This window comes from Rana temporaria, chromosome 1 (assembly GCF_905171775.1).
Source record: "Rana temporaria chromosome 1, aRanTem1.1, whole genome shotgun sequence".
In the NCBI taxonomy this organism is placed as follows: Eukaryota; Metazoa; Chordata; class Amphibia; order Anura; family Ranidae; genus Rana; species Rana temporaria.
Window position 1 is genome coordinate 414,766,481 of NC_053489.1, and position 10,959 is coordinate 414,777,439.

General features: G+C 44.8%; 1 protein-coding gene across 3 annotated transcripts in view; it reads right to left on the reverse strand.

The window, feature by feature from the left end:
- The window catches only part of CENPC (centromere protein C), a 230,583-nt gene that overhangs the window by 97,040 nt on the left and 122,584 nt on the right, over positions 1–10,959 (reverse strand). For all 3 annotated transcript variants that reach the window (XM_040324693.1, XM_040324684.1, XM_040324677.1), the window contains exon 18: positions 6,901–6,988. In XM_040324693.1, coding sequence (XP_040180627.1) covers positions 6,901–6,988 — 88 coding nt within the window. The remainder of the gene's footprint in view (positions 1–6,900; positions 6,989–10,959) is intronic.

A 10,959-nucleotide genomic window follows, 5' to 3' on the forward strand; every position in this document is an offset into this window, starting at 1 on the left:
ACTGTACGGTCTGGCAATTAGCCATGAACATCACCAAGCCCCAACATTCCACACTTACACACCCCTGTGGGACAACTCCCTACTACCCGAATTGTTCACAGTCCCTGACCAAAAATTCTGGAGGGCCAACGGTATACTGTTTCTCTCGCAGGTCCTTGATAATGGTGCGGTCAGGTCCTACCAGGCCATCAGGGATGAATTTGGCCTTTCCAACAGGCTGTTCTTCCGTTACCTACAGCTTCGACACGCCCTCACTTCCCAGTTTGGGAACTTCATCCCCAGGCTGAAGTCGCTGTTCCTGGTGGATGTGGTTCGCGGTCATGACCCTAAGAGGCTGATCTCTTTTTACAATCATCTTATGCTGCCCGCGGCCACCTCACAGGCGTACCGGCTGAAGTCTAAATGGGAGGCGGATCTGGGGGCTGTGAAGGATGGAGATTGGGACGACGCACTAACTGCCTCCGAGACAGTTTCCCCTAAATTGTCAGATCGCCTCTCACATCTCTATATCCTGCATAGGTCCTACCTCACCCCGACTCGTCTCTCCAGATTCAGACCCCATTACAGCCCAGCCTGTCCCAAATGCGGGGAATCCAGGGGCACATTTTACCACCTTCTGTGGGCTTGCATAGGCTCTCCCCTTTCTCTATGCCCCCGTCAATGTTTACTCGGCATCGTTTCTGAAGAAGTATCTTACTATATTTCTGCAAGAAACTCTATTCTTTGCTAGATTGCAAATAGCTTGCGTCTGGATCAAAGGCGCCCCCCCACCATCCAGCAATTGATTAGGGCAGTGAACGCTACCCTTCCCTATAAAAAGGTGCTGTACCTGCACAGAGGTTGCCCAACCAAGTATAACAAAATTTGGGAAATGTGGGTGGATGAGCCATCCACATGCTTGGCTGACTAGTAATCCCCGTTTGACACACGGCTCATGCATCCACTCATTGCCTCTCACCTGGAGCCTATTCGCATCCTTGGGTACTGTGGTATACAGTATACCTAGCTTAGGCTATATAAATGGTATTAGATCTCCCAGACAGTTAGAGCATTACTTGCTATGCATCCAACACCATGTAATGTGCTGCTCTCCTTTCATGACGATCAAACTACATGCTTGTATAATAAATACATCTACTTTTCAACCTGGCTTCAGCAGTCAAAATGTTACTAAAACCCATGAGTTTTGGGGTTTCCCCTACACACAGGGTTATATGAAAGTGAACTGGAGGGTGTCCCCGTCAAAGCTTTTCCCTGTCTACCATAGCGGAACAGAGGAACTACCACGCGGGAGAAGACCCTGCAGAATGCACACCCAGGCAAAACACCCACAGTCAAGGCACACGTTACTAAAAGGGAATCAATTAATCCAAGTTGGTGCAAGGCTTTAGAAACCTCCTGTAAATCCACCAAACCATGTGGCATAATCAATAGAACAAAAATTGGTAACAAAACCAAAAAGAAGGTGTCGTAATAAAAAAAAAAAAAAGAAAAATGGTATATGTTTGAGAATAACAGATCTCCACAGGAAACTTTGAACGGCATAACACAGATTCAAGAGAAAAAGGTTAGCAGGTGTACACAAGTAGGTCTAAGCCTCATAATTCTAGCCCTCAGGATTCAGGGAAAGAAGTTAGACAATAAGAGCAGAGGTTACTGGATCTGGAAGACACCATGCTCACAATATATCCTAATAGATTGTATGGGGAAAAAAAACTCAAGTCAGATTGACGGAAAGAGATTTAATGATAAGCAGACACCCACACAAGATCAGGCAGGGAAGAAAACACATAGAAATCCAACCCAGTGCACAAAATACCAAAACATAAGGATGAACATCATCTGACTAAACACCCAAGGTATTTCTGGGTATGACAGAGGAACTCTACATCCCTGCCAACATCAATCAAGAAAAGAAGGTTCTAAGAATCATCTGGCCTGACCCAATCTTAACCCTTACCTGAGCAGTGAGTGTCGGGAATGGTAGCCACACCGCTAAGGATGGTCACATAATTAGGATAGGAACATGGAAAGAGTCTGGAAGAACTTCAATAGGCTGAACATCAGTCACGGAAAGAATACCTGTCTTCTAGTTATCAGGTCCTACAAAGGCCTCAGGATATACTCCACACCAGGAGCTAGCAGCTGCAAGATCCCAGCATGTACTCCCTGCTGACAATCTGGGGGAGCACAGGGCCATTCCAATGAAAATTCCTACCAAGCAGGGAATAAGGAGACCTTATTCCAAGCCTAGAGAGCACCAACAGAATTTGACCACTGAAGTAGATGAAGGGGCATGGTAAGACTCCTCTGCCCATTACAAAGCTCAACTTTGTTGAGGCAGGAGTATGTTCTGGCCATTTGAGAGGTTAATGACAGGGTCAACAGCATGTCCAAAGAGACAACATCACTCAAAAGAGTAACCATTCGAGATGCTCCATGGATTCCTTGTTAATATACCATGCACACAGCCAGACTCTCCTGAGCATATGTACATATATAAATCCTATGAAAGACACCAGGTTTGTTGCATCCAATATGCTATCACAACTGAAGCACAAGGCTCCAGACATGCTCTAGCCACTCCATGAACAGGAAAATTATCCCCAAAGTGCAGAGTGGTTGAAACAACCAACTGCAAAACTGGGTCCGCTTCAAAAGACTGCAGAGATCTGAACACAGCCTCACCAGGGGTAGACTGGAGGTCCACATGGTGCTCCAAGAGTAGAAGCAGCAGCAGGATGATGCTTCCTCTAGGCTGAGTGAGTGAAAGACAGCGCATTAAGCTTTCAATTTAACAAATGTCATTAGCACTCAATCCCTCAGCTTTAATCTTTAATGTAGTAAACCAGCAGTGATTTTTTTTTTGTGATGTCAAATGGTGTAGCAGCAAGGTATGCTCTCGGTGATTAAGCCTGACCAGCCTTAAAGCAGTATTTAACCCGAAAGCAAACCTGTATTATATAGCAGCTTACCAACGCTTAGATGTTATTGGTTCACTTAGTTTCCGTTTTTAGGTTTCTATTTTCATCTGGAGGTCTAGTCAGTAAGTATGTAGTTTTCAAAAGAACAAGCTCTCTTGGGGCTATACCTGTTATGGAGATGAGACAAGCTATGCAACACTGGTAGGGGGCTTAAAATGATCGGCTTTTATATAAAACCTTTATCCCAAAAGGAAAACGGTTTGCTGTTCCCCATTATGCTGGAGTTTCTCTTTAAATTGTTAGTGCATTCAAATCTGTTAGTCCATCTAACACTACATTCTTCCCAGACTGAATATGCTGCTGTCCTAAAATTGACTTTATTTTTAATATATATTTTTAATATGACACTTTGCTAAAATGTAAAGTAGTGAGTGTACAGCTTGTATAATAGTGTAAAATTTGCTGTCCCCTCAAAAATAACTCAACACACAGCCATTAATGTCTAAACCGCTGACAACAAAAGTGAGTACACCCATAAATGAACATTTTCAAATTGGCCCCAAAGTGTGAAAGTGTGTGGCCACCATTATTTTCCAGCACTGCCTTAACCCTCTTGGGCATGAAGTTCAACAGAGCTGAACAGGTTGCCACCCGAGTCCTCTTCCACTCCTCCACGATGACATCACAGAGCTGGTGGATGTTAGCAACCTTGCGCTCCTCCACCTTCCATTTGAGGATGCCCCACAGATGCTCAATAGGGTTTAGGTCTAGAGACATGCTTGACCAGTACATCACCTTTACCCTAGCTTATTTAGCAAGGCAGTAGTCATCTTGGAGGTGTGTTAGGGGTCGTTATGTTGGAATACTGCCCTGCGGCCCAGTCTCCGAAAGGGAGGGGATCATGCTCTGCTTCAGTATGTCACAATACATGTTGGCATTCATGATTCTCTCAATGAACTGTAGCTCTCCAGTGCCGGAAGCACTCATGCAGCCCCACACCATGACACTCCCATCACCATGCTTGACTGTAGGCAAGACACACTTGTCTTTGTACTCCTCACCTGGTTGCCACCACACACGCTTGACACAATCTGAACCAAATAAGTTTATCTTGGTCTCCTCGGACCACAGGATATGGTTGCAGTAATCCATGTCTTTAGTCTGCTTGTCTTCAGTAAACTGTTTGCCGTCTTTCTTATGCATCATCTTTAGAAGAGGCTTCCTTCTGGAACGACAGCCATGCAGACCAATGTTATGCAGTGTGCAGCATGTGGTCTGAGCACAGACAGGCTTAAACCCCCCCCACCCCCCTCCACCAACCTCTGCAGCAATGCTGGCAGCACTCATACGTCTATTTCCCAAAGACAATCTTTGCATATGAGGCTGAGCACATGCACTCAACTTCTTTGGTCAACCATGGCGAGGCCTGTTCTGAGTGGAACCTGTCCTGTTAAACCCCTGTATGGTCTTGGCCACCATGCTGTAGCTCAGTTTCAGGGTCTTCGCAATCTTCTTACAGCCTAGATCATCTATATGTAGAGCCACAATTCTTTTTTTCAGATCCGCAGAGAGTTCTTTGCCATGTTGAACTTCCAGTGACCAGTATAAGGGACTGTGAGCGATAACACCAAATTTAACATACCTGCTCCCCCATTCACAGCCGAGACCTTGCAACACCAACTAGTCACATGACAGCAGGGAGGGAAAATGGCTAAGTTGAAATTGGTAATTTGGACATTTTCACTTAGGGGGTGTACTTTTCTTGCCAGCGGTTAAGACAATAATGACTGTGTATTGATTTTGAGGGGGCAGGAAATTTACACTGATATACAAGCTGTGCACTCCCTACTTTACATTGTAGCAAAATTTCATTTCTTCAGTGTTGTCACACAAAAAAATACAATAAAATATTTTCAAAAATGTGAGGGGTGTACTCACTTTTGTGAGATACTGTATGTGCATTGCCAATTCCAAATGTTCACAATCAAACACTATGCAGCATCTGATCACAAGTGTGCAGGTTTGCTGAGGTGACCAGAAAAAAAAAAAAATCAACTGCAGATACCACTTGCTAGAAATGCACCCTCATTACACGTATCTTAATGCAAAGCAAAAAGCAAAAATGTTGATCCTCAGTTTTTACGAAGGTCAAGAGTCGAGTCCATACTTATTAATGAAAAGCTGAGACTGCTATCCTTAACGACACGCATGAGAAATACCTACTGGTTTGGCAACCCTGGCTAGAACACTTCCCTGCATTTCAAATTACCTCCCATGTCTGTAGCCACATTTTCCTAGGCTGACACAAGCCCCTGGTGTACCCTACTCCTCCCCCTTTTTACCCCCTCCCTACCCCCTTTTTGCTCTGTCTTTTTTTTACCCCCTCCTTGTTCCTTTCTCCTCGGTCATCGTCATGATCCTCCCACGTACTTCTAGCCGTGGTAGTATCTTCGAAGACTGACGCTATCCCATAACTCTGCACCTAGAAAGCACCCTGCAACTAACAGTATAGAAAAGTCTAGAGAGCACCACAAGCAAAGCTCTGTGCCTGAAGGTAACATCTTATCAAGTCCTCTGCAATCTTTGGTCCAGCGAGATACAAGTACATCCAAAAATTGCATGAGGTCCAGTGTGAAGTTTCCACAGTGAGATGATTTGGGGAGCCATGTCGTCTGCTGGTATTGGTCCACTGTGTTTTATCAAGTCCAAAGTCAGCGCAGTCCTCTACCAGGAAATTATAGAGCACTTCACGATTCCCTCTGCTAACCAGCTTTATGGAGATGCCGGTTTCATTTTCCAGGACTTGGCACCTACTCTCACTGCCAAAAGTACAAATACCTGGTTTAATGATAATGGTATCATTGTGCTTGATTGGCCAGAAAACTCCCCTGACCCAAACGCCATGGAGAATCTGTGGGGTAATGTCAAGAGGAAGATGAGCCTTCATGATTTTTTTTTTTTTTATAGGTCTTATGTAAAATTCTAATTTTCTGAGATACTGAATTTGGGGTTTTCAAAAGCTGTAAGCCATAATCATCAAAATGAAAAGAAAGAAATTCTTGAAATATATCACTCTGTGTGTAATGAATCTATATAATAAAGGAGTTTCACTTTTAGAATTTAAATACTGAAATTAACATTTTGATGATATTCTAATTTTATGAGATGCACCTGTAGTTTTGATCAAAGAAAAAAAATATTAAAAGCGGGGGTTCACCCTATAAGAAAAAAAAAAAAAAAAAAAAAATTTTCTTCTAGCATAAAATTAGGCATAGTAGCGCGAGCTACAGTATATGCCTGTCTTAATTTTTTTATCCCCGTACTCACTGTGTAATCGTACATAGAAGATTCCGACTGCCCACAGGGAATGGGCGTTCCAATCCAGACGGAAGGTGATTGACGGCCGGCTCTGGCGCGTCACACTTCTCAGGAAATAGCCGAAATAGGCTTGGCTCTTCACGGCGCCTGCGCATAGTCTGTGCGCAGGCGCCGTGAAGAGCCGAGACCTACTCCGGCTGTCTTCGGGGTGCGTGACATGCCAGAGCCGGCCGTCAATCACCCTCCCTCTTGAAAGGAACGCCCATTCCCCGCGGGCAGTCGGAATCTTCTATGTACGATTACACAGTGAGAACAGGGATAAAAAAATTAAGACAGGCATACTGTAGCTCGCGCTACTATGCCTAATTTTATGCTAAAAAGTTGTTCTGCAGGGTGAACCACCGCTTTAAGGAAAAAAAAAATATTAAGAGAAAATGGCTAGTAGAAATAGGTAAAATTTCCATAGTAAAAGAAAAGAGGTCCATCCTTTTCGGACACCATCAAAAAAAATCTGAGGTGTGCTGGGACCTCTAGGGGGTTATACCAGGCTTGAAACTTCTTTTAGCTGCCAGTGTCCAAATCCTCCTGTAAGCAGCAGTATAACTCAATTGATTATGAATCTTGGCTTTTTTAATGAATGGGAAAGAAAATTAATTACCTGTTAACGGAGAAGATGAATCTCTTCCATCATTGTGGCTCTTTGAATCTGTAGCATTGTCATTCTTAATTGCATTGGTATAAGTAGCCTATTTGGGAGGAAAAATGTGATTAGAACAATGTAGTAATTGTTTTATTGCTAATGTTCTGAGGTCCTGCTAAATTAGATGTCATAATTTTAAAGAGGAGCTCCAGACTCCTTCATCAAAGTCAGCAGCTACAAATACTGTAGCTGCCGACCTAATATTTGCATACTTACCTGTCCACGAATCCAGCAGTGTCCTCACCCGAGCTGATTTTTTTTTGCTTAGGTAACAGAAACCTGCAGTTTACCCTTGCGGCTTCACATCTGGTTCTGTACTGTACATGCACGAAGCGCGCTGCACTTTGTAAATGGCCCGGCGGTGGGGAATAGAGGCAGGGCCGAACTTCCAGGTGGGAGCAGTTGCCCTTAAAAACCAGGTGCCCGGTCACCCCCAAAAGGTGAAAGATGTAGCAGTGGAAGTAGGGAGGCGGCAAATAAGCGGAGCTTCCCCTTTTGGGTGGAGCTCTGTTTTAAAGAGACTGTCCCTGGGGAAGAGGTCAAATTGTTGCAGGTATATATATATATATATATATATATATATATATATATATATATATATATATATATATATATATATATATATATATATATATATATATATATATATATATATAGGCATGTACAGATACCTACACAAACCAGTTACACCTTTCTGAAACTTCCTTTTATGGCCAAATCCTAAAATCCTAAGACAGTTCTAACAGGCTCCAATCCTTCCAGGTATTTTCAGTTCTTGCCACAAAACCCTGTCACAACACCTTTCAAATAGTCACTTCAATATAATTGGTAGCTACACTGAACAACAAAAAAAGAGGCCGTAATGGATATGCAAGTTTCAGTATAAGCAGGAAATACCAAGGTTTTGCCTGACAAAACAGCCTGGGGATTCAACTGTATCCTAAACCTGGTTTCACACTGCTGCAGTGCGGGACACCACATGTAAATCACACAGGAATCACAGCACATTACTGTGTGAATTACATGCAGCGTTTCTGGGGTGCGATTTGAGCCATGGCTCAAATCGCATTGCATTCAAACCAAACTTGTGCACACCCATGCGATCCGATTCTGCGAATTGCACTGCATTTTGCAAACCAATTCCAGGGTGTTAGCTTAACATACACTCTTCAATTGGTTCGCATGGATGGGTTACGATTTATATACGGTGCAGAATCCGCAGCGATTTCGCTGTAAATTCGCACAGCATCTAGTATGAACCTAGGCTAAAGGTGTTTACAGCAGTGTGCCAAACTTTCTCCTTTCTTCTTCGCAACAGAATCTCTTAAATAATTTGCCAACACTATTTAAAAAAGCAAACATGATATTAACCTTCGTGCATTTCTTCAATAATTCAGGTACATCTTACATTTCTATCAGATTTCTCCCAACACTGAACTAAGCACAGAGAGTGGAATCTGGTTAAACTCGAAAGTTTGCTACAGACCCCAGCTTGTACTGTGTTCAGCTTAAAATGGTTCTACAGCCCAAACTTTTTTTTTTTTACCTTACAGGGGAACTTTAGGCTAACCTATTATAATGGGTGGACAGGTTGGATTTTTAATGCAGGAGATACAGGCTTTGTCTTTTCAGTACTAAAATGACTTACCTGCCTGTCCGCCCTTGCACAATGAGCGGCGGATGCACAGCTCACTGTACACATTTGACAAAGCCGAATCTAACTGAACTCCCGTGCATGTGTGGGAGTGTCGTCATCCCCTCCTGGTCAATGACAGCAGCCGGTGCAGTGTCATATTCTGCTCCCTATCGCAGAATGCTGCGGAAGTCACGTGGCGGCCAACTGCGCATGCGCAATGCATTCCAACGGCAAATGCAATGCGTTCCAGGGGATTTACGACACTACCCTTCAGTGAACCCATCACAATTTGTCACGGAAGTGACGTATTACCATACACAGAGCGGGAAGCAGTGAACCCCCCGCTCCGTGTATGGTTCTCATTATATCTGTATATCTCTTTCTCTCGCCCCCCCCCCCCCCTGCTCCGTGTATGGTTCTCATTACATCTGTAGGTCTCTTTCTCTCCCGCCCCCCCGCTCTGTGTATGGTTCCTCGTCATTTCCGTGACAAATTGTGATGGGTTCACTGAATACAGATATAAGGAGAACCATACACGGAGCGGGGGGTTCACTGCTTCCTGCTCTGTGTATGGTAATACGTATGGCAATACGTCACTTCCGTGACAAATTGTGATGGGTTCACTGAAGGGTAGTGTCGTAAATCCCCTGGAACGCATCGCATTTGCCGTTGGAACGCATTGCGCATGCGCAGTTGGCCGCCACGTGACTAACGCAGCATTCTGCGATAGGGAGCAGACTGACACTACACCGGCAAACAGGACTAGTAATTCGGCTGCCCAAAAAGGTCAGTGGCCGGGTGGGGAGCTTAACCACTTAAGGACCTCCGCCTGTAGATATACGTCAGCAGAATGGCACGGCTGGGCAGATGGACGTACCGGCACGTCCTGTCCATCTACCCAGCCGTGGGTCGTCGGGACCCGGAACTGAAGAACGGGGAGAGCCAAGTGTAAACACGGCTTCCCGTGCTTCACTGTGGCGGCTGCATCGATCGTGTCATCCCCTTTATAGGGAGACACAATCGATGACGTCACTCCTACAGCCACACCCCCCTACAGTTGTAAACACACACTAGGTGAAACATAACCCCTTCAGCGCCCCCTGTGGTTAACTCCCAAACTGCAACTGTCATGTCCACAATAAAGAATGCATTTTAAATGCATTGTTTGCTGTGAAAATGACAATGGTCCCTAAAATGTGTCAAAATTGTGCGAAGTGTCTGCCATAATGTCGCAGTCACGGAAAAAAAATCGCTGATCGCCGCCATTGGTAGTAAAAATAAAAATAAAAAAATTAATTAAAATGCAATAAAACTATCCCCTATTTTGTAAACGCTATAGATTTTGCGCAAACCAACCGATAAACGCTTATTGCGATTTTTTTTACCAAAAATATGTAGAAGAATACGTATCGGCCTAAACTGGGAAAAAAGGACGCTAATTTTGTTTGGGAGCCACGTCGCACGACCGCGCAATTGTCAGTTAAAGCAACGCAGTCCCGAATAGCAAAAAGGGGCCTGGTCCTTTACCTGCATTTTGGTCCGGGGCTTAAGTGGTTAAGGGCACTGCATCGCCTGAGCCGAGGAGAGTATTGTTCCACTTTAATGCATTCCCAGCATTAAGGTAAAAAATGTCCTAAAGTTCACCCCCTTACTGACCTTTCTACTCAGCAGGGGCTCCCTCTTCTCACTAGGGCAGCAGCGGAAGCCATTGGCTCCTGCTGCTGGCAATCAAATCCTGTGAGCACTGAACACACACACACACGCAGCCCAGCTAAAAATCAAGCCTGCAGGTGTTGTTCCCCTATAGCAAGCAGCTTGCTACGGGGGCACAAAAAGAAAAGGAGGAGCCAAGAGCACCCATGGGAGACCCTTGAAGAGGAGGTTCTGGGCTGCTCTGTGCAAAACCACAGGAGCAGGTAAGGATAACATGTTAGCCAATTTATTTCAAAATGATATCTTTACAAACTCTAAGTTTAAACTACCTTTAAAGCGGATGTGCCATGAAAAAAAAATATTAAAAGCCAGCAGCTACAAATACTGCAGCTGCTGGCTTTTAATATTAGGACACTTACCAGTCTTGGAGTCCAGCGCCGTCCGCAGCAGAGGACGAGTGACCGCTCGTCACTCTGCTGCCCCCCCGCCATCCTCAGTGAGGGAACCAGGAAGTGAAGCGCTCCGGCTTCACTACCCAGTTCCCTATGGCCCATGCGCGAGTTGCGCTGCGCCACTGATTGGCTCCCGCTGTGCTCTGGGAGCCGAGTGTTCCCAGGGCATAACGGGGGAGGACGGGAGGTGACGTTCTGCCCGCAGTCTTCCCGAGACCGTGTGGCCGGAAGTGGGTGCAAATACCTGTCTTTAGACAGGTATCTGCACCCCCCTCC